This window comes from Nicotiana tomentosiformis, chromosome 9 (assembly GCF_000390325.3).
Source record: "Nicotiana tomentosiformis chromosome 9, ASM39032v3, whole genome shotgun sequence".
NCBI classification, from domain to species: Eukaryota; Viridiplantae; Streptophyta; class Magnoliopsida; order Solanales; family Solanaceae; genus Nicotiana; species Nicotiana tomentosiformis.
Genome location: NC_090820.1, coordinates 51,376,232 through 51,401,728, shown reverse-complemented (window position 1 = coordinate 51,401,728; position 25,497 = coordinate 51,376,232). Strand labels below are relative to the sequence as shown.

At 38.7% G+C, this 25,497-nt stretch overlaps 1 protein-coding gene across 1 annotated transcript; it reads left to right on the top strand.

The window, feature by feature from the left end:
- Positions 1 to 14,748: 14,748 nt before the first annotated feature.
- LOC138898768 (uncharacterized) lies at positions 14,749 to 15,908 on the top strand. The gene is made up of 2 exons (XM_070184865.1): positions 14,749 to 15,018; positions 15,102 to 15,908. The coding sequence occupies exons 1-2, from the start codon at positions 14,749 to 14,751 to the stop codon at positions 15,906 to 15,908; spliced, it is 1,077 nt and encodes a 358-aa protein (XP_070040966.1).
- The last annotated feature ends 9,589 nt before the right edge of the window (positions 15,909 to 25,497 follow it).

Sequence of the window (25,497 nt, the reverse complement as noted above, 5' to 3'; positions counted from 1 at the left end):
GGCGATTCCATAAGAACAATCAATCATTGTGGGTAAAACTTCTACAAGCAAAATATGTCCAATATCGACGAGCAAACACACACATGACTAATCCTACTGATTTATACATATGAAAAAGTATGACCAAAGCAAATACTCTATTCCGTTCAGGGCTTTCCTGGAACATAGGAGATGGAAAATAAATAAATTTCTGGAATGACAATTGGATTTCTAATAATAACTGTTTACGCTACTCAATACATGGGCCTCTACAATATATGGAGGAACAACAAATAGTGCATTCAATCCTTGCGAATCATTCGTGGTGTTTTGATATATTATCACTAACCATACACCCTGATACTGTACACCAATCAAAAACATCTGCATCCCATTCTCACCCAAAACTGATCAATCCTTCTGGAACCAAACACCCATTGGTAACTTTACCACAAAGTCAGCCTATCTACTACAACTACAAATCAACAACCTAATAAAGCAACCCAACACTGCCAATAACTCTTGGATTTAGCAGATTGAGTGTTTGAACAAATTGAAATATTTCATGTGGATACATGTGCACCACAAATTACATACTAAAGACTTCCTATTCATAAAAATATACTCCAAACAAACCTTTTTCAATTCTGCCCAACCGTAGTAGAAGACATATACCACATTTTCTTCTCGTGCAAAAATTCATACCACTTATGGACTTTGTTCAATCTACAAAAACCTCAAGTACACAACTTTGTCCACTGGATAAAGGATACGTGTCTCAAAGAGACTACCATCCACACAACAAATGCCTCCTTCAAAACTCCAAACTTTACCCAACTACCTTTCATCCTGTGGAACATTTGGATTAATAGGAACTCAAACCTCTTCAACCACACAACTACTATCGCATGCCAGAATAAAATTATGACTCAAGTTGCTGAATTCATTTCAATTGCACATATTACTGTGAAACCAAACCCTAGGCTTCACACAAATAAGATGGTTCCCACCTACTAACCACTACAAGCTAAACATTGATGGAGCTTATGATAAAAACAATCAAACCAGTGGCACTGGTGGAATCATCGAGACCGCAATGGCAATTGGATAGTGGGGTTTGCGCAGAAGACAGCTGCAACATCCGCTCTTCATATTGAACTGCTGGCACTAATGGCAGGACTAGAACTCTCCTTCATAAAATATCTCTTTCCCACTATAGTGAAAACAGATTCACATGTATTATGTAACTTATTTAAAGATGAACAACCTTGCTACTCACATCTTCTTCATGATTGCAGTTTTCTTCTTGATGCTATTGGAGTGGCAGAAATAACACATGTATATCGGGAAGGCAACGATGTAGCTGACGCTCTGGCAAAGTATGGAAGCACCAAGCAACAAACATCAACGGAGGAAAATAACATTATGTACTGGGAAACACCTCCAACTTTTATTTTACAAATTTTTATTAAAGATTAATTGGGGAAAACCGGTATGCGGTGTATCCCGATGTTATGTAAGAACTAAACGTTCTATGCTTTTAATATAATAGACTCTCCTTACATTAGCAAAAACAAAAAACCCATTGATAATCCATTAATAATTTACTAATGGATTTAGGTGGTTAGTAAAATGCGTTGGCAATCCGCAGTTTTCTTGTAGTGCGATGCGCTCTAGTCTTAAAATGCGCCGTCTGTATCAAGTGAAATTAGCGCATCAAGTTCTTTCGGCATATGTGAAGTGTAGTAGCAGAAAATGCTTCATTTCTCGTAATTACAATGTTTATGACTTGACCGTTCAACCTTGTGCTTATCCTAACATAAGTTAAATGGCAAATTTTATTTTGTACTTCACACAATTGATACTAGTTGTGTGAGACCTTTTTGTCTCATAATTTTATGGACCCAGTATTTTGTGAATCCAAAAGTGTAAGATATGGGTCCACAAGTTTTATGGTGTGCCTCACACACAACTAACACTAATTGTGTGAGACCTCTTTTTTATCTCACAATTTTATAGATCAATAAATAAAACATACTAGTTGTAGAATTTTATAGTATCATTTTCTTCTATTGCAATAATAATCAGTCATAAAAGACTATTTGTTTAGATAAATTTGATCTTACCTCTGCTATTCAAGACCCAATAAAGGTAAGAAGGAAAACTAAAAAATTTAAATGTACAATCCAACCGTCTTTCAAAAGCTTTTACACAAAGGAAAGCACATACAATTTCCATGTACATAACTTAAACCAAAACATTTAGGAATATTTTTCTTGCTTACTACAGAAAACAGATCTATCTATCTATTTATATCTCTATATATATATATATATATAAAATCAAGAAGTAGCTCTTTCTCGTGGCCCTATGGTCCCCAACAAAAAACACCCTTTTGTCATCTCCAATAAATAGTTAGAAAAAAGTGAAGGTAGAATGAGCCCTTTTGAGAGACTTTATTTTTCTTTTTGATAGAACCACTTTGGAAGTAAGTGATGTTACATTTTCCTTTCACCTAACATGATTGAAACTGAACCAAACAAACCATTCTCGATGCATCATTATCAAAAGGTACTAAATCATCATTTCACATATATACTTATGTATTCTCATGTCTCCCATTTGTGATAATTCCTTTTTGTCTGCAATTATGTTTTTCTATGCATGCGTTGCGTGCTTTGCATTATTATAAGTAGGGCTGCTTATCGGGCGGATTGGGCAGTTAATTACTCTTAACGGTTTGGCTTAACGGTTATCGGTTTTTAAATGTATTAATCCGCTAGCCACCCGATAAGATATCGGGCGGATTGGTAACGGTTTAGCTCTTATCGGGCGGTTATTGGGCGGTTTATCGACCTAATTCAATCTATATTGCGTTCATTAATTGTTTGTTGACCGCCTAGCATACAAATTCAGAATAGAAAATTACACATTGAGTCCATACATACATGTTTGTTAACGCCTACATAAGAATGATGTAGTGTGTCATGTGTTGTAGAGTGAAAAATGTTGTGGCACAACACTATTGTTCTTCTATTAAACATAGACAACATTCATTAGTTTTAAAAAAATAAAAGCAGAGATGAACCATAGACAACAGCTTAAACAATCTTATTGTAGGGTGGGAGAATAAGCTAAGCTAAGCCAAGCCTGAGATCTTCTGATGCATAGTACGTAAGGGTTCTGATTATTTAGGAATAAGGCGTTAGAACTTAGAGATGGAGTATCGGAAGAAGTGGAAGGGTTTTTGATATTTAATATATATATATATATATATATATATATATATATATATATATATATACTTAACGGGTTAACGGATTATCCATTAAGAAAATTGAATAATCCGCCCCCAAACCGATAAGCCGTTAATAAAAAAATTTCAATCCGTTCCCCGTCCATTAAGCCGTTAACCCGATACCAATAAGCCATTAAGTTTCGATTTCGATTCGGTTTTCGATTTCGGTTCGATTTTGAACACCCCTAATTATAAGTAACTTGTTAAGAAACCACCTTTAATTAGCTCATATTATGAAGTGCATGAGAATGTTTATATTGGGGAGTTTATTAACATTTAAATGCTTTTTTAATATTTGTCATTGCATAATGGCTATAAATATTAATTTGTAAAAGCCTATTAATATTGACTAATAAATCCAAATTATTCATAAAAATAGCAAAATAGATAGATGCCTAACTCGAATAAGAATGTTTTTACTACGAGTTCATGAAAATACTTTTTCATGAGTGAATGAAAGCAAACCAATTGGTTCAAACCTTTGCAATATATTCAAATTATGACCTCTTGATCACTGAACTTACTTTAAAACACAGGTTCATTAGATTAGTTTGATTGGCACGTGAAATTCAGTGAAATGCTTTTTTATTTAGGTATAATCCAAGCAGTAAATAATTATTACAAAATTGTTCAGGAAGATGCATATTAACTGCAGTTAGTTGCTCACCAAAACTAATATTAGGTACATCAAAAAATAATAAGCTTCATAATTATTGCGGGACCAAGAAAAGATCCCAAATGCCTTTCACGAAAAGATACAGATTGGTTGTATGATTAAAGAGCGGTACTTATTTGCCTTTTAAGGAGGGAGGATAATATCAATCCTCAATTGTCTATTATGAATTTATGTTCCACCTGGACCCAAATCAATCTTTATGACAAATATGAGTGATTGAATTCTGTAAAATTAGTTCTCTTAATTCATATTTACGTACAATATCGCAAGAATCTTTAATAAAAAATAAAAATAATCTTACGTGATGTCTAAAATTAGTTCTTTAAATTTCACATTACATATAATGTCGCAAAATTCTTAAAATAAAATTTAAAAAACTCAAAACGTGATCTAACATATATGTGGGCTAATAACGATTAAACTTTAATTCCAACAAGTTAGTGTATCACACTGATATTGATACTTTTCTTCAATTGTGTTCTATTCTTCGTTAAATTTGTTGACGATCAATTTTGACTCATTCTTTTAAAATTAATTTATTTATACTTAATGATTTGTAATAAATATGTTAAAATATTTTCTAATCAATAATACTTATTTTTATATAAATTAATAATTAATAGTGTTCAAATTAATAAGTTAGTATTATATAATTGTAAGATATATTACCCTTACTATTTTTGAGACTAATAAAGTAACCTTTATATTTGTTACATAAGTTTTATTATTAATTTAACAAGTTATTCCTTAATTTTTAATTAACGAGACTACTATTTCCAATAATCCAAAATTAATGTCATAATTTGAGAAATAAGGTATTTTAATAAATAATCAATTAATTATAATAATTAGTAGTGTATTGATGATTATAATTTCTATCACATTTTGTTGAAACTAGTTAAGTTTAATTAAATTAATTTTAAAGAGTTTAAAGACTAAATGGCTATAATTGCAATTACAATTAAATATAAATTGGCTATGTATTAAATTGCAATTAGCCCAATACACACGCCCAATCACCATCAGACCCAGTCCAAAACAACCCCTCCAGTCCAAATTGGCAATCCATGCCACTCCTTGTGAGCTAATAGCGGTGCGTCACGTCACCGCTCCCAAACACTCACACAACAAACACGGACCGTTGATTCAAAAAAAAATCAATGGTCCACACTTAAAACAAATTTTTCTTTTATTTCAATACGCATCAATAATTTATCTCCACCGTTGGATTAAAAGATATCCAACGGGCATCCTTTTTCTCAATAAATGATTTTATCCGCGAAATATCGGAGCCGTTGATCATGATGATCCAACGGCTCCCTTTCATCTGTTCACTTTAAACCTAACTAACGCCTAACCCTAATGCATTTCCTCTTAAGGCCAGCCACCCCCTTTCCCTAAACGCTCTCGTCTCCCTCATCTGCTACACTCCCCGTCAGTCATTAGACCTTGCACAAATTCGTGCAAGGTCGGCGAAATCAAACCTCAATCAATCCATCTTGTCCCTATGCCGTGAATCCTACTGATCCTTTTCAATTTTAACCGATATAATTCAAAAGCTCTAAATCTGAAACCCTAAACCAAAGAATGAAACTTCAAGTCTTCTAATTTCTCTTGTACTTTAGCAAATCGGAGCATGCATGAAGGTTGTTCAGAGGTTAAATGCAATGATCTTTGGACATTGAAGCTTTGTCCGATGGGTCTTTGCCTTCAAAGTTCGACCTCTCTCTTATCGGGTAAAATCCTCATTGTTTTCCCCTCTGCTTCTCGATTTTTACTCATTTTGCTTCCATCATCTGGTAGTCATCATTCTCCACTACCACCATTTGAATCTGCCGGAACCCTAAGACTTAATGACACTATAAATAGTAACCATAGTTTCTCTCACCTAACAACAAAAAAACAACAGAGAACAACACCTAACAACCTAAAAAGACATCAATACACAGTAGCATCTAGATTTTTTTTAATCGAAGCCTAGGTTTTCAGTTGTTTCTCATTCTCTCCCTCTCTTTTCTGGCTATGAGTTTATTGGCAGGTTGAAGTCTGAGCTCTTTATTCCGAAAAGGCTAAACAAAATCCTTGTTTGATTTGCTGCTCAAAGGAAGGTCAGTACATGTAATGACCCGGTCGGCCGTTTCGGGAGTTATAGCCCCGTTTCCCCCATTTCTGTTTCTTTTATGCTCTTAAGCTATATTATGATATACCGGGTTAGTTGGTTCGGGCTCGGAGTAGTTTCGGAATGGAATGAGACACTTAGTCTCTTATTTAGAACCTTAGGTTGGAAAAGTAAACCAGATGTTGATCTATGTATAAACGATCTCGGATTTAAATTTTGATATTTCTGTTAGCTCCGTTAGGTGATTTTGTGCATAGGAGTGCATCCAGAATGTGATTTGGAGGTCCGTGGTAGAATTAGGCTTGAATTGGCAAAATTAGAAATTTGGCGATTTTTGGTCGGCAATGGAAAATTTGATATCGGAGTCGGAATGGAATTCCGAAAGTTGGAGTAGGTTAGTAGTGTCATTTGTGACGTGTGTGCAAATTTTGAGGTCATTCGGACGTGGTTTGGTTTGTTTCGGCATCGGTTGCCGAATTTAAAAATTTAGAAGTTCTTAGGCTTGAATCCGAGGGTAATTTGGTGTTTGGATATTGTTTTGAGTGATTCGAAGGTTCGACTAAGTTTGTATATTGATATATAACTTGTTGGTATTTTTTGTAGAGGTCCCAAGGGCCTCGGGGTGATTCCGGGTGGTTAACGAATTTGTCGAAGTTGGACTTTGCTGCTAGAGCTACTACTTCTGCTATTTCCGCACCTGCGGAAGAAAGGGTCGCAGGTGCGAGGCCGCTGGTGCGCGTGGGGAGTGCGCAGGTGCGGGCGAGCTGGGCCAAGGTTGGGAACGCAGGTGCGAAAAATTGGCCGCATCTGCGAGCCCGCAGGTGCAAGGCCTTGAGCGCAGATGCGGAGATGAGAATTTTGGGCTGGTTTCGCAGATGCGCACCAGGGACCGTAGATGCGAGAAAGGTGTCCGAAGGTGCGGAAGCTAGGTGATTAAGTGAGTTGCGCAGGTGCGGCTTCTTGGACCGCAGGTGCGGTCGCGCGGGTGCGAGAAAGAAAATGGCTGCAGGTGCGAAAACCTATGCAGAAACCATAAATAGAACCCTTCGCGAATTTGGTTCATTTCCACCAATTCTATTCAGTTTTTGGAGCTTTTGGGAGAGATTTGAAGAGGGAATCAAGGAAATTTCATTGAGGTTAGTTACTTGAGCCCTAATACTTGTATATATGGTGATTTTCTGTTGTTTAATCATGATAATTAGTGATAATGAGGGGTTAGGGCTTGAAATTTTTGGACAGTAATTTAAGGATTTGAAGGACCAAACAATGTCGGATTTTGATAAATTTGGTATGGTTAGACTCGTGAGTGAATGAACTTTCTATTTTTGTAAATTTTGTCGCATTTTGAGATGTGGGCCCGGGGGCCGTGTTTGAGCCAATTTCGGGTTTTGGTCTAATTTTATAGTTTTTCTTGTGAAATTCATTCCATTGGCGTATATTGATGGTATTGCACTGATTGTGAAGATATTTAAGGCATTTGTAGGTCGAGTTCAGAGGCAAAAATATTGCGGGGTAGAAATTTGACCGGTTTGAGGTAAGTAACGATTGTAAATCTAGTCCTAATGGTATGAAACCCCGTATTTTGTATCATTCTACTATTTTTAGTGACTCATATGCTAGGTGACGGGCATGTGGGTGTGCACTGTTGGGGATTGTGACTTGGTCCGTCCCGTAGCAACTGTAAAGTTGCATATTTTGTTGAAACTATATGATACTTATATGTTTTAGAAATGATTTCTGTAAATTGGGTTGAATGCCATGTTTGGGCCTTGCGCCAATGTTGTGTGGACACTTAGGGGCTATTTCTTACCATTCTCTCATTGTTTTCGATTGAAAATCTATACTCAGTCATGTTTATACCTATTTACCGCATAACTCAATTTTATGGTACTATTTCGATGCATATAAATTTTTTGGGCCGAATGCCATGTTTTACTGAAATGCCCGAGTGGCTTGAGAGATTTATAACTGAGTGAGGCAGAAGGCCTGATTTGTGAGGGTGAGTATGGATTAGGGATGCGCACCTGCAGCATACTTGTATTATTATAGCACGTGAGTTATCCGTGCAAATTATAGCACTTGGGCTGAAGGAGCCCCTCCGGAGTCTGTACACACCCCTAGTGAGCGCAGGTACCTACTGAGTGCGAGTAACGAGTGCCGAGTGCTGAGTGACTGGGAGGCATGAGTGATTGTGAGGTATGCCCGAGTGGCAAGAGTGATTGTAAGGTATGCCCGAGTGGCATGAGTGATTGTGAGGTTTGCCTGAGGGGCTGTATATGAGTGATGCTTTACCCGAGGGGCTATTTATGATTTCATCATTTTTGCTCACCTTTGCATTTTCCTCTATTTGAAAACTATTGAAAAATATCTTTAAATGATTTTTACTTGAACTGGGTTTAAACGAGATGTTTTGATTCAAATCCTGATTTTAAAAGCATGTGGTATTTTACTGAGATTTCCTTATATGAACGTTATATGCTTTATTGCTCGTCACTACTGCTCAGTCTTTATTTATTGTTATTACTTACTGAGTTGGTGTACTCACGTTACTCTCTGCACCTTATGTGCAGATCCAGGTGTAGCTGGACACGGTAGCGGTTGTTGATTGTTCTGATTGCAGATTTTCCCGGGGATAGCAAGGTAGCTGCCTGGCGATCGCAGCCCTGCTCTTCTCTCTCTTATCTTTCTCTAGTTGTATTTAGCTATTTTCCAGGCTGAGTTAGCCTTGATATTGTTAGACAGATTATAGTAGATGCTCATGACTAATGACACCCTGATGTCGGGCTTTTTCTTCCGCACTTTTATTTTGATTGGAACTCCTTTACAAAGTTTTTTTTATGTTAAATAACATTAAAATTATCTTTGAAATGAAAATATCGGTTTGTTTTGGAAATGAGTCGGCTTGCCTAGTTCCACGATAGGCGCCATCACGACAGGGGTTAGTTTGGGTCGGAGCTTAGGTTACACAGGTCTCATGAGTCATGAGCGGGTTTAGTAGAGTCTTGCGGATCAGTACGGAGACGTCTGTACTTATCTTCGAGAGGCTGCATAACCCTTAGGAAAACTTCATTTTCTTGTATTCTATCGTGCAAAATTGATTCAGCTTGAAACATAACTCTTTGAATTCCTTTCACGCATTTGTATGCGCACATCAGCGCTCGGTATCAGTTGTACATCGCCGGCTTGTGATTCTATGAACGAGGTTCGAGATGTGTATTATGTGTTTCGGTGATGGGCTAGTCTGGAGGACTTGAGGCCAGGTTTAAACCGTAGATTTGGCTCGGTAGCTTCAGTTGTAACCTGTAAATTTTGACTCATATGTCCAGTAATACCCCTACAAGTGGAATTCGTGGCTCGATGAGCGGTGGAATGGCTTTGTGATAAGTATGATGTAACTGTGGGATGTGTTAAGACGATTTGAATGTGACAAGAAGTGTTTCCTTGAAATGTAAAGGAAGGCCATTGGGCGCTTGATTTTCGTTTTGAAGTGACGAACAGTCTCGAGTGTGAATGTTTTGGAGGATCTTTCACGTTGTTAAATTTTGGGGCAAATTAAATTCTCATGTCTTGTCAATGAGTTTGGACTCAAGAAGAGTAAGTGATTGTGTAGTAATTGTGGTTGCGAATGGGTATTTTTGATGTTGATGGCTCGAGAAAGATGATCTTCTAAGAGACTTAGAGTCGGTAACATTTTATTGGTTCAGGTGCGACAAAGATACATTTCGATTTGATGCAGCGGTTGGATAGCAAAGTATGAGGGAAGACATGACGGGAAGTGTTTCGCGGTGGTTGAAGTACTAGCAGGTCAAGTAGGAGAAGTAGAGGTTGAGATATTTCTTAAAGGAGATGATTTATCCGAAGTAAGAGTGGTAGATTAGCATATGAATTCACTAGTAGGGTAGTCGTGCACCTTGAGAAAGTGTAGAATGGTTTGGAATCATGTTAGTATGTGAATCGGCCTGCAGACTCTATTTGGAGTGATGGTTAGTGTACAAAGGAAGGTTGAATATGGCAGAAAGGAGTGTGTTTGAAATGAATAGAGGCGTGAAGATCTGATTATTGTGTCAGGTGTAATATGACTTGAGTTCGGAAGGTATTGTTGACGTACAATTAATGTCAATAGGGAAAGTGCAGACTTATACAAATGGTGGGCGAGCATGAACTCAGGAGAATTTATGGATTTAGTGGTCGTTGCACTTAGTGCAGTGTCATTGGAAGATGTCGGTAAGGAATTCCACTTGTGGGTTATCTCTTTTGTGCAGCTAGCGGTGGCGTGATGTTGATGAAGCTTTTGCGAGGAATATTACTTGCTACCCGATAGGAGGTCGCGTGTGTGATTTTGGCTGGAGATTCAGAATATTCATGAAAGGCTTAATAAAAGACTTCGAGAAGTCTGGCAGGTTAATGGTGCGAAACCTTGGTAATTGAGAAGGAAAAATCCTTGCGGGTTCTAATTTTATATAATTGCAGCTTAAGGCTAAGTGGGGGAGTCTGCTATCGACGAGTTGATTGCACGACTATGGGTCGTATTAGTATCGGTTCGGGGTATACCGGTGAATCAGTTATGATTTGCAGAGGTCGAGATCGAGGATGACTCGGGTAATAAAATTTCTGGACACAAGTTGTATTACACTCTATGGTTATAGGAGGTCCATAAAATAATTGAGTGGTTATTCACAGAGAATGTAGTGTACATGGAGTGGGAATTTGCTCGGTTATGTAGGAGTATGGGTTACTCTTTATTCCCTTGGGTGTTGGTGTGGTAATGAGGCACAAGTCGTTTCGGTCCATTGGGTCAGTTAATTCGAGATTTGAGTAGAGTGGATGACTCTCGAGAATGGTTCTAATGGATTCAAGATTTATAAATATGGCTAGAAAACTGGGAGTTGCATTGAACGGTGTTGAGACTCGTGGCATCTTATATCATTGTGAATTATGCATTTCAGTATCAAGAAGGTGAAGGGAATAGTTTTAGGTTCACATAAAGTCTCTTCGGAGTAAGCATTTTTGGTTGTGGAACCTTTGGGATACATAAAAAGGGAATTCGGCGGCTTATAAGCCTTAGGGCGGCGTGATTCTATGCTAGAGTTCGTGGAGTAAGTTTTAGTTAAGGATAGTAGTGTTCTAACAAGGAAAAAGTAGTAATTTGAAGGCAATTTAAAAAGAACTTGGAGAAATAGGACAGCTTGGTAGTAGGTTGGGTTAGTACAGTAATGGGTATGATCGGTTCTTTGGGTACTTATGATGTGGCTAGTATCTACAGGTGTTTCGTGGCAATGCTCTCGAATTTGGCAACCTGTGTGGCTTGGTGGAGTTAGAGGAATTCAGTTCAGATAGCTTAGTTATGTGCGAATGGATTTCAAAGTGTTCAGGATGGGTTCTACCATGGTTTGAACCAGATATTTTCTACCGGTGTACGGAACGTGTTGTGTGTTATGATTTTCTCCTAGAAAGAAGCAAGAAAGAGGTTTCTGACTAATAAGGTATGTAATTTGCTAGTGACTCGGAGTTGATAATAGAATTCTTATGCTTGTCACATGATGGCATAATAAATGTGGTGTGTTGTGCGGGAATAGGATTTACATGTACAAGGTCACAGTTCAGTTTTGAAGGGAAGGACATAAATTCTTAGGCAGCATGAACGGTTTCCGATGACTAGGTAAATGATATTACTATTTGGTATAACTTTATGAGAGTGTACATTTCAGAAGGGGGCAGTGTGTTTTGATTTAAGGGTAATTTGCTGGTATTGCGGCACTCTCTTGCGTGTTAGCCAAGTTTGAAATCAATCATTAAAAAGGGAATAATACGACCAAAAAAGCCCAGCCACCATCCATGGAGGGAGGAAGATGGGCGGAAAATGGAATAGACAGATTAAATGTCTTATTGATCTCAAACTGGAGAATGAAACATAGTTTAATTGATCTTTCATTAAAATAAAAATAACAAACTGTAAGAAAGAAGATGCAGTTTCCAGTTCCTCAAAATCAAGAAATAAACAAATGTAGAAGTTAAAATGGAGAAAGAGAAGAGAAAATTAAGAAGCAGCTGAACCAAGAATCATGGGAAAAAGTTAGAAGGGAACATTCCAGTATTTCTGTATTTGTTCGATAGAACTTAGAAGAACGGGAGGAAGCTGAATGGAGACTTTAACACATGTTCTTTGCTGAAGCAAGTATGGGTTAGATAAAAATGTCAATATTACCCTTGGTCGACCAACTTGGGTCTTCTATATATTTCAAACTTGGCTAACACGCAAGAGATATTATGCTTGAAATTGGTTCGGTTAGTTGTATATTTGTTTACCCTTAAAATTGGATAACAATTAAACTTATAACGAAGTTCTAAGGACACGTGATTTCACTTAATACCAATTGATAAATATGAAGATTAATAACAGAAATAAACTATAAAGTAAAGCAAACCAGTGTTAGAATAGAACTTAGCCCTTGAGTTTGGATATTCTTGAACTGGTTGATGCAAGAACAATTAAAATATAACAAGCTGATGAACAATAGTATAAACGAGAAATAGAATTATATTGCTTTTATATGTGTGAACAATGTTCTTTACAAATGATTAGAACCCCCTTTATATAGTATAGGAATTCTACTTATGGTATAATTCTAATTACAGAGGAAATTCCATGATTAGCTAATTAACTATTTCAGATTTGATCCGTTCCGAGATTTACGCCATGATCCTAGACCAGTCACGGATATCTCGCCTTTCTGTTATTGTGCTATCTTCGATCTTGCTCGATGTCTGTCTCATTTATCTTCGATCGCTACTAGCCTCGATCTCGATAGGTACCTCGATTCTGAACTCGGTACCTTATCCTCGTGATTTAATCTATTCCGTTGTGAGGCCGTCCTTCGATGCAACCTCCCCGTCTCGGTCAAATAGTAGAATCGGGTGAGCCTAAATTCAATCGTATACAGATAGTCCCCTCGTTTTTTGGAGTGTAATGACAAGAAAATGAATTGAGCCTTCGATTTTCTGCCTCGACCTATCATGACATCATCCTCGTGACGTAAGCGACGAAACGTCCCATCGGTATAGTTCCCCAAGTCATTAATGAGTGTCAGTTGGCAGTCGGCCACTAGTGCCTTTGAACCATCGACGTGAATCCAATAAATAAACCTCTTTCTCATTAATTCAAACTTTACTTTCACTTCCTTCTAATCTCCAAAGCTTTTATATCTCTTAAGTTCTTCCCTTCTACAAATCTTTAGGTTTTGCTGTTAATCCTTTCTCAAACGTCAAGTCCTATTATCTCCCTTTTTTTTCAAACTCACACAAAAATGGCAAAAACATCAAAAATGGCAAAAACATCAAAAACGGTACCACAAAAAGAAGCTACTTCATCTTCTCAACCGACCGGCAGGAAAATGCCAGTGGAACCCCGTCTTGAGGAATGTATTCCTGAGGGGTGCACGCTAAACTCCGATTTCAAGATCGATAAAGCCTCGTCTATTCCTTGTCGATGCAAGCCACTGTCGAGGTATATATGCTCGATAACTGAGGGATACCTTAAGCAAGTAAAGAAAGACTGCAACTGGGAGGACAAAGACATGGTGGTCCCGACCCCCGAAGAAGACATTACCACTCATGTGGAAGGGTTTCTAAGTGTCTGCACTTACCCTTTCACGCTGGGCCCCCTTGACCCCATCATCGTTGATTTTTGCCGTCAATATCAAATAACCCTAGGCCAAATCCATCCTTTCTTTTGGCGAATTGTTATTCTGCTCCGATTCTTCGTGAGCAAAGTCGAGGGACTTCTTTTCACCCTCGATCACCTTATCAAACTGTATAGCCCCCGCCTCTATCGAGGCGGGTTAATAAAACTCCAACTTCGGGCTACCAAAAGGCTATTCTTGAGCATAGACGAGGACAAGGATCGAGGATGGATGGGCCGGCTTGTTCGAGTGAGGACTTCCGATCTAATCCCAGTCGAGAAGATGCCATTTCCTGAGAAATGCAACATGAATCGTAAGTATCGTCTCACTGTTAACTTCCATGCATTATTTGTTCGTTTATCTTTTCTCATTGATGTCTTTTTCCATGATGTAGTGGTCACTTGGATGCCCCGTGCGATTATCGACCTCGAGAGTTGGGTTCGGAACCCGGCCTCGACCTCTACATACGTCGAGCGCTCATGGCGTGATTTAGCAAAGGGCCGATGAGAGGGCAAGAATTAGGGTAAGCCCACTTTTTGTGTATTTGATGATTTGATTAAGATGCCCTTCTTCTACTTATTCAATTCTCTCGTGTACAGGCCTGGGCAAGGATGCGGTCATGAAGCCCACGTCTGGTGAGGAGGAGACTTCGACCCCGGTTCAGAAACCGGCGAAGGTTAAGAAGAGGAAAAGAACCTAATTCTCTGAGGATCCAAAGCCTAAGAAGAATTCATTTTGTAAGCCGAAGAAAGACATCGTTGCCCTACCTGCGGATGTGATTCAACGGCTAAGGGAGGAGGAAGAAGAAGATAAAGATGATGGATCGGAACTGGTGGCCTGGGTGAAGAAAACCATCGAGGCCACAAAGGCCGCTGAGTCAGTTGTGGTTGAGGAGATTCCGCCTTGAGCCGAGGGGGTCTTGGAAAAGGGCTCGGGCAAAGTCCCTGAGTCTTCGAAGATCGAAGATGCCTCCCGTCGAGATGAGCAAAAGGCGGGTATGTTTGAAGGGGCTGGCTCTGAGACCCTTCGCAACGAAGTGAACGCCCCAAGTGGATCACTTGGGGCAATAGATATTGGAGGCTCGCCGATTTTCTCTGCGTTTTCCGAGGAGGCAATTCGGGAGTCCCAAGCTACAAGGACTCACGAAGTAGACGAGGCCCATGGAGGGGAGGACCCCTTCCGTGGTTACTTTATCGGGGTCGAGAATTCCACCGACCTGAGTAAAGCATTGAGTCTCTTTGATGAGGCTCAACAAGCCTTCAATCGGGTGAGTCTCAACTCCCTTTGTCGATATCATACTTAGTTTATTTCTTCTCTTCTAGTCTAATTTCCTTTATTTTTTTCGTATAGGCTTTGGCACTCTATCAGGAGGCATTTTCAAAGTCCCGAGCAGAGCTGAGCCGATGTGAGGCCGACCTCCTAGGGTTCACAGAGGAGAGGAATGCCCTTAAACTTGTCAGTGGGCAAAAAGAAGAGAAGATCGAGGACATCCGAGCCGAGTTGGCCAAGGCTCACCAAGATCAGACCGACCTGATCGGGCAGGTAATGAAAATCTTAAAAGCTTATGCGCTCTATTCGGAAACGGTAGATAATATTTCAATCTCACAACTACAACAGAAGGTCGAGAGAATCGAACAGTTCCGTGAGGAGTTCAACATGATGAAGGCAGAGACCTTGGGGTGGAAAGAAAGTATGGACCGCTTTGTTGCTGAAAAGGAGGCTGCTCGATCCCAATTGTCATCGGTCGAAAGTCAGCTTCGAGGCATGAAGTATAAGAGCTCAGCTCAAGCAAAGAAAATAGAGGAGCTCGAGGCTCGATTGGCTTCCGAACTTGCAAAGGCCAAATCTGAAGCCGAAAAGGCAAAGGCCGAGGCAAAGGCGATTGTGGCCGTCTACCGGGCCGATGCTGAAGCCGCTCATGTCCAAGCGAGAAAAGCAGCCGAGACCGCTCAAACTCGAGCACATTGGATTACTGAACTCGCCAAATGCCAATCTCAGAGGGAAACCCTCGAGGAGATCCAAGAAACTAGAGAGCAAGAAGCTGATGCTGGAGCGTTGGCCTCTTCCGATGATAATGATGATGATGATGGCAGCAAGGGCGAGTCCGAGAATGGGGAGGACCTCGATGGAGAAGAAGCTGCCCCTGAGGAAAATTAGGAATCTTAGGCTTTTTCTTTTTTGATTTTCTGTGTGGGACCTTGATCGGTCCTTGTAAATATCTTCGTATATATGAAAGATCTTTTTTATTTTTGACTTGTTTTTATTCTATTTCCTGCCTCGTGAAAATTCTATTTCATTCATGCCTTCATGCCTTATGGAGATTTTGCTCAAAAGTTTGGGACTTTAGGTAACTAGACCAATGTCGGACCAGTGTAGTCTTTAAAATCAAGGGAGTACTTGCTCGAACTCGAAGTAGAGTGACCCTTAGGTTTTAGTTGAGTAAGGACGATTTCTCAAACTCAAAAAATAAAATGGCCCTTAGGCTCTTGAATTAGGCCGATATGGCCTCAAAAGAATGGCTTTTCCCTTTTTTTGGCTTGAAAGAATTAATCATAAAAATTTGTACCCATTAGGTTTTTCGAGGATTGGTGTTAAAATTTGTACCCATTAGGTTTTTCGAGGATTGATGTTATCGAAATCCTTTGCTTTGTTATGTCTTAGCACAATATTGTCCGAGAGTTCGAACAATTCGATACCCCTTAGCATTTTTTGGGGGTCGATATTATCGAGACCCTTAGTAACTCAGCCAAGGTTTGCGTTTTTAACCGGTTTATGAGAATATTTGAAGGCCTGTTTTATAACGGAATTTGGACATCTCTGAACCGTGTTAATTTGGCCGTAGCCTTCAGTTTGGGATTTGACCCTTAGGCTTGTTTCCCTGTTATACATCGAACTCGTTCGAAGTGTTAGTCCCCGAATGGGGTGTTCGTGGCCTATAAAATCGAGGATTGCCTTTTTAAGGTCTTACCATTTTGAGGTTTAGTAATTCGATCATGTCAATTGTTTGGACGGCAGTCCCCGAGTATAGGGTAAATTTTTTAAACTTCAGTTGTGATCGGCCCTTAAGCCAGTTTCCACAACAGATCATAAGTATGAAATTTTAAAGTATAAATTTCTCTAGGGCATGAAGTATATGGTGAGGAAAAATACTTCTTTCAATAGATTATACATGCATATATGTTTTGCTATTAGGGCTCGAGTAATCTACATGGACACGGTTCATTTGACCGTTCAGTCCTTTACAAAATTTGCCTATCGAGATCCTGTCGACACGAAGTATTTTTCTTGTAACTATCTGAGGGTGATGCCCCCAGTATTTGAGGTTGATTGTAAAGGAGCCTCGGATACTGTTGAATTGCTCTAAGTTAGCACGAACAATGGTTGCCTCGTTAAAAACCTCACCAGAAAAATCCATTTGGGACAAAATCCGGTCCAAGGGAAAAGAGTACAACGCGTGCTTTCATACCTGAGGACTTTATATTTGAAGAATCCTTTGGGGTGTTCGATTAAACACCTGCAAATGGTTATTATAAAATATAAAAGAAAATGGAGAAGGTCGTACCTTAGCAGTAATATCGTTTGAGGAGTGATATGTTCCAATTGTTTGGTAATTATTCGTCGTTCATCGTGCCAAGTTTGTAGGATCCCTTTCCGATGATATCGAGAACCTAATACGGTCCCTCACAGTTCGGGCCAAGTTTTCCTTCGTTTGGGTCTCGAGTATTGAGGGTGACCTTCCTCAGAACCAAGTCCCCGATTTTAAAGTATCGAAGATTGGCTCTTCGAATGTAGTACCTTTCGATCCGTTATTTCTGTGCGGCCATTCGAACGAGGGCGGTTTCCCATTTTTCATCTAGCAATTCGAGGCTTGTATTCATAGCCTCATGATTTGATTCTTCCATTGCATATCGAAACCTAACGCTAGGTTCCCTGACTTCAACCGGGATCAGAGCTTCGGCACCATATACTAAAGATAACGGTGTTGCCCCCGTACTAGATTTTGACGTTGTTCGATACGCCCAAAGGACTTCGGGCAATATTTCTCTCCATTTTCCCTTAGCGTCGTTCAATATTTTCTTTAGATTTTGAATGATGGTCTTGTTTGTCGATTCGGACTGTACGTTCCTACTAGGATGATACGGCGTCGACATGATCCTTTTTATTTTGTGATCTTCGAGAAATTTTGTCATTTTGTTGTTGACGAATTGCTTTCCATTATCGCATACGATCTCGGCAGGCATCCCATATCGGCATATAATGTAGTCCCAAATGAAGTCTATGACTTCTTTCTCTCTAATTTTCTCGAAAGCCAGCGCTTCAACCCACTTAAAGAAATAGTCAGTCATAAACAAAATAAATTTAGCTTTACCTGAGGCCGATGGTAGTGGTCCGACGATATCCATTCCCCATTTCATGAATGGCCATGGGGATAAGACTGAGTGGAGTTACTCTCCGGGTTGGTGAATTAACGGCGCATACCTTTAACATTTGTCACACTTTTGAACAAACTCTTTTGTATCCTTTTCTATATCGGTCCAATAGTATCCTGCTCTGATGACTTTGTGAACCAATGATTCGGCACCGAAATAATTTTCGCAGGTGCCCTCATGGATTTCTCATAGGAGGTAGTCGGTATCTCATGGTCCTAAACATATTGCCAATGGTCCATCGAACATCCTTCTATAAAGTGTTCCTTCTCCGGCCATTGTGAATCGTGCGGCCTTCGTACGTTGAGTCCTCGATTCCTTAGGATCCGATGGAAGCTTCCCGTTCTTTAGGTACTCGATATATTTGTTCCTCCAATACCAGGTCAGACTTATGGAGTTGATTTCAGCGTGGCCTTCTTCTAATATAGACCTTGAAAGTTGTACGACACTCCCCAAGCTAATCTTATTGTCTTCGACTGATGACCCCAAATTTGCAAGGGCATCGGCCTCGCTGTTTTGTTCTCGAGGCACATGCTGTAGGGTCCATTCTTTAAACCGATGTAGAGTCACCTGTAGTTTGTCCAAGTACCTCTGCATTCGATCTTCTCGAACCTCAAAGGTTCTGTTGACTTAGTTTACCACAAGCATGGAATCACATTTGGCCTCGATGACTTCTGCTTCCAAACCTTTAGTTAGCTCGAGACCTGCAATCATGACTTTATACTCGGCCTCATTGTTAGTTAACTTGGAAGTTTTGATAGCTTGTCTAATTGTATTACACATGGGTGACTTCAAAACAATGCCTAGCTCGGACCTCTTCACGTTCGAAGCGCCATCTGTGAAGAGGGTCCACACCCCCAATGATGTACTCGACTTTAATAATAGTTCCTTTTCGACCTCGGGTACGAGGGCTGGCATAAAGTTGGCCACGAAGTCCGCTAAGATTTGAGACTTGATGGTCGTTCAGGGTCGATACTCGATATCTTAGCCACTGATCTCGACGGCCCATTCGGCTAATCGGCCCGAAAGTTCGGGCTTATGCAAAATATTGTGAAGGGGATAAGAAGTTACCACACAGATCGGGTGACACTGAAAATATGGTTTTAATTTCATAGAGGCGCTTATTAGGGAAAGAAATTGCGTAGCTTGCTCTTCTGCTCTTCTCGAACTAGGACCCCACTTACAGCTATTTCTGAGACTGCTAAGTACACGTAGAGTTGCTCGTCCGTTTTAGGAGTATGAAGCAGTGGCAGGCTTGAGAGGTGTCGCTTTAATTCTTCCAATGTTTGTTGGCATTCCGGGGTCCATGCAAAATTATTCTTCTTTTTGAGCCATGAGAAGAACCTGTGACTTCTATTCGAAGACCTCGAGATAAATCGGCCTAGGGAGGCTATGCGCCCTGTTAATCTTTGTACAACCTCAATATTGTCCACGATTATGATGTCTTCGATTGCCTTAAGCTTATTGGGGTTGATTTCGATCCCTCGATTTGATACCATATCATTGCTCTTTTCGACAAGGTTTCTCCAAATTTCTTCAGTAAAACAAATTCAATCTCATCGTCTTCCAAGTCATTCCCTTTTATTGCGCATGTATAAGAAGTGATATGCTCATTAGGGTCGGTGGTCCCATTGTACTTAGGAATTTCTGGCATTCGAAATTTCTTCAGAATGGGTTTCGGAGCCGCACTTGGAGGGAAAGGCTTATGTACGAATTTCTTTGAATCCATACCCTTTAGAATCGGCAGTGCCCCCGGTATTTGGTCAACCCGGGAGATGTATGTATCTACTTTCTTGTCATTGCCTCAATTTTCTTTTCTCCCGATTCAATCCGTTTAGTGAGATCCTCGAGCATTTTCATAATGGTGGGGTTAGTCCCCGATTCGTTGGCGTTCTACCTTTCCCACACAGGCTCGGTCCTGTGGACGACTTATGGTTAGATCCTACTCAGTGTTCGGTGTTGATTTTGTAGTTTTGCTATAGCGGCTTGTTGAGCCTGTAATATTTCGAATATCAATTGGAGGTTAACTCCACCATCATCTTCTGCCCTACGTACCTTGACCGCCTGATCGAACTTCCCTGCGTACACTACCTTCGGGATCAACGCCAAAATTTGCATTTAGGGCGACATGTGAACTGACGTCGACGGGATTTGCAATTGGTACTCTCTCGAGGTCAGCCTGAGGCATATCGATTCCTGGGGCAGCTATATTGTCATTTTCCCATGAAATCCGAGGCCGTTGTCACCATGTGTAGGCGCTGCTTGTGAATTTGACATGTTTATCCTGAAAATAAAGATTCTTACAAGAACAAGTGTAAAGCAGTGTGTGTTATCGGAATCAGTATTAAGCAATCACTATTATCCTTGGCTCCACGGTGGGCGCCAAACTGTTTACCCTTAAAATTTGATAACAATTAAACTTATAATGAGGTTCTAAGGAGACGTGATTTCACTTAGTACCAATTGATAAATATGAAGATTAATAACAGAAATAAACTATAAAGTAAAGCAGACCAGTATTAGAATGGAACTCAGCCCTCGAATTTGGATACCCTTGCACTGGTTGATGCAAGAACGATTAGAATATAACAAGCTGATGAACAATAGTATAAACGAGAAAGAGTATTATATTGCTTTTATATCTGTCAACAATGTTCTTTACAAATGATTAGAACCCACCTTTATATAGCAGATGAATTCCACTTATGGTATAATTCTAATTACAGAAGGAAATCACATGATTAGCTAATTAACCGTTTCAGATTTGATCTGTTCCAAGATTTATACTATGATCCTATACCAGTCACGGATATCTCACATTTATGTTATTGTGCTATCTTCGATCTTGCTCGATGTCTGTCTCATTTGGCTTCGATCGCTACTAGCCTCGATCTCGACAAGTACCTGATTCTGAACTCAGTACCTTATCCTCGTGATTTAGTCTATTCCGTTATGAGGCCGTCCTTTGATGCAACCTCCCGGGCTCGGTCAAATAGTGGAATCGGGTGGGCCCGGATTCAACCGTATACAATATTCGAGTGAGTAACATTGTTTCGCTCGAACACTAGAGAACCCATTTCATCGTTTCCTCGGTAGGTTCGATGTTCTTATCTCTAATTATTTCTACATAATATTTTATATAATTCAAAAATTGACCCACATTTATCTGTTACCACTTAATCGGACTGTTGTTTAATTCAATTTATTATGAAATAATCGAATCAAACGAATTTCTTATTTGGATTTTTTGATTTACCATATTGGTTTTCCAAAATATTGATTTTTAAAGGTAATGGCTATTATTTAGTTTCTACTCTTGAGTCTTTAGGGTAATTGTTTGTACCTTGTTAGAGAAGAATATTGTCATTTCTTATTCTGTGATTTCATGGCAAAATTGACCCTTCAGATTTTAGCATAGATTTCTTTTGGTTTCTACTTTATTCGAAGAACTGTGAATATACACGTTTTATTTGGGTTACATATATCCAGTGAAATAATTCTTTTAGACATAATTACTTGAAAATTCATTCAATATACCTTTAATTATCTATCGGTCGTAATTGTGTTCTCATATTCTTTAATTTCTTTCATATTACATGTACTTGAGGGGCTTTTAACTAAATATGCTCGCAGAGTGTCTTGAAGTATTGAAGTATTAATACGAAGTTGTTTCATGTATCAATTTACCATTCTTAATAGCTCATCTGATTTAGTAATTTATTAATTCACTTAATATCTTGAATGATTGATATTAAGATAAATTAATCACACAATCGCTAAATTCCTAACCCACTGCTATTGTTATTTATGCAGTTCGTTACCTTTATTCTTTTTGCAACATATATTTCATAGCTTGTTTGGATTTTACAAATATTTATTAGCCTCTTAACATTACAATTATGCTGTCGTATTTCTTAATATATATATATTTGATCTAATGTTGCATCCACTTATAAAGGTTAAATTTCTTCCTGCATATATACAGATTCCTGGAAAAGAAAAGATGCATTCAGTAAATGAATAAACGAAATGCTAACTGAGATGGTCCAGCATCATTGTCACTGTACTCTTCAAAGAAATATTATGTGTTATGAGTATGTCCAGATGTCTCTTTGTTAACTAAGTTCCAAGCATCAGGTTTATGATTTAGTATTGAGTTGGGGGATTCGATATTGCGAGAAATGCATGTTATAGGAAGGGATGTGCGAGCGTAATTCTGAAGCAGAGAACAATGATAGCCAAAGGCTGAGAAAAGGTATGGTTGATCAACCAGCTATAACATATTTCCTTTGCTATCCCAGCGATTATTCACCCGCATGAAGGAATCAGATCAATTATAATATATCATGACATAAAACCAAGACATCCTGATCAGAGAAGTTTTGATGTTAAGCTTTCTTGATTCAGGCTTGTAAATTCATGTTTCATGGATCAATCTTATGTTGCGACGTAGTACGGACGCTACAGCACCTTGATCGTTCTCCATTTGAGTTTTTACTAATGTCAACAGACAACAACTATTGTACTATACAATCGCAACTTGTTGCCACTAGATCTATAATTGAGAGAAGTAGAGGGCTCTTACATATAAGTTTTTTTTATTACTATTGATTGATTGGGTAGTAGTAGCAAAGCATTGATTCAACATCCTAATGTGCAATATGCAAAAGTATTATATTTCGATAAACTTTTGATTGTGCTGAATTGGTAGCGAGACCTACCTAATACCAAGGCATATTAAGGAAGTTATATATTTCTAATCTCTAAATGGAGAAACGGAAGATGGAAATGATTTCTCATATGCTACGATAGAAATTTGAAGAATACATGATTAAAAACAAATGTTTACACCTATTAGCTTTTTTGAAACTTGCAGGATGTATCTAACTTTGGCACTTCTTGAGTTACTTCACTGCATTAAAAAACGGTAAGATTTTTTCACCTTTTGGATCTTTTGCAACTAAAAGTAATATATATGTTATCATCTATAACGGTTGATATAATTTGACAATTGAACATTGTTTTGAAGCTTACTCTTTTATGATACAATTTTAACCAAGATGATGAGGAAAAGGAAAAGACCTATGAAACTCTTAAAAGAAAAGGCCAACATGAAGTTGGTTCGAAGCGAGGCCATGTAGTATAGTTTGCTCTGATTGTTCCTCTCAAAGTTGACAAATAATGTTAATAAAGTCTAGTTCAAATTGTTGGGCCCGTGCTTACCACGAGCATCGAATATCTAGTATATAAATATTTGTCAACAAAATCTCAACGAGCTGGTATTTAAGGGAAGACTGAAAATATAAAGTTGTAAAGATTAATACAGAATTTTTGAAGATAATTTCTTGCAGGTAACGTGAATTTCCTGATATCAGTTCTTGGGGTGTTCGTCGGTCGGTAGAGTGTTGAAACTTGCTTCTTTAGAAGACTTTTCTTGGTCATCAATATGACATGTTCTTAATAGAACCGATCTTATTCTCGCCTCGTAGTCTTCGGCAATCCAGAGACAAAGTCCTTGACTATCTCGTCTCACTTCCACTGTGGTATCTGAAATGGCTGTAAAGGTGTTGCTGGTCTCTGGTGCTCAGCCTTAACCAGCTGGCACACTAAGCATTTAGCCACAAGGGGACGGCCCACCGAATTCACATCAGAAATCGCCAACGGGGCATTCTACCTTTTGATTATGTGTTGGCCGAAGTTACAATAGTAATATTGAACCCTCGAAAAAAGGAGTCCATGACCCCTTTTTAGAGCATATAAGGGGAGGTCGAATTCCAAACCTTTTCTCTCGAGTATACCCATTACCAAAAAATATACGTCACTTTGGGACACATGCGCATAGCCGCCGCGCGTGGCTAAAGGTCAACCAAAAAAAAGAGCTCAAACTCTTTTTTTGTTATTACCGGACTTCATTTATTGAATTTGGTCTAGTTATATTATAAGCTTATGGTTTTGTAATTTTAATCTAATTATAGCTTTGGATCGGAAGTAACCACTAGTGAGAGGGCAAAAATTGGGAGGAAGGACAAAGGAAAGAACGATGCCTACATTAAATCAATTGATTCGTCATTGCGGATCTAGTGCTAACATAAATGACTTTATAGTCCTAAAATAAAGATAAATAACTTTACTCCGTAATGTCACTAACTTAAATGACTTTTTAGAGAATTGACTCAAACTAATAATAATAACTTTTGATCTTGAATCCATCTTTAGGCCCATTACAATGACACGTAGCAAATTTCTTGGCGTTGATATGATTTGCATTGAAGCTTTGGGGTACCCCAAAACAGGGGGACAAGTAGCTCTACAACTGCAGCTATTTTACCCTTTAAGGTAAGGCTGACAAAAGTAACCATAGCCAAAAAAAATCTTTTCTTTTTCAGAAAGTGGCACTTTTCTTGCTCTCTAGAAATTTCTTTTCTGCTATTCAGAAATTTATCTCACTTTTGCAAAAGTGGAAAACATTTCTCACTTGAATGATGTATCACAAATAAATGAACTTTTCTTGATTGGTCATGCAGATCTACATGTAGATTCTTCTTACCTAAAAACCTATCAGAGAATTCGTGAGTACAAAGATATCAAATCTTTTGATTTTTCAGTGTAAACTGAACTGAATTTAACAAATTCAGTTTGGTCTCTTGAGACCAAAGCAAAAGACTCCCGGCAAACTTTTACTTTACTTGAATCCAAGATATTAATCGGATTTATAGTATTTATAAAATTTAACTTGTAATAGTATGTCATTTATCATTTGTATGCGTACCCTGTTATCAGTTGATACTTAATATATATATACTCATAGTTACCTTCTAAGAGATTTGATCATCATCCAACACCTATATTGCTCGGACTCTTCAAAAGTGTAGCCGGGTGCGTGTCGGATCTTTCAAAAATAGTGTATTTTTAAAGAATCCGACACGGGCGCGATAACATTTTAAAGAGTCCACGCAACATTGTTCAACACACAGAACCTAAACCAAAACACGTATTAACTTGATCGTGAATCCATAATATAGACTTCTAGTATTTCTGGCCTCTCAGCTTTGAAGTCTTATTTCATATATGCTCTTTGGAAATGATTGTTGGTCACCAAAACAAATAAGCAAAATTAAAAGAAAAAGAAAAAGAAAAGAGAAAGAGACAAAGATAACATTATAAGGAGATGAAAGAAAATGTTTAAACCTTGAAACCAACTTGCACATTGTTAGTTCTGCTAATTGGTTCTAGTATAGTGCCTAGCACTTAATCACAATAGGCGTTAGCACTTAATCACAATAGTCGTAGGATTCACTTTGAATAAAATTTTATATTTT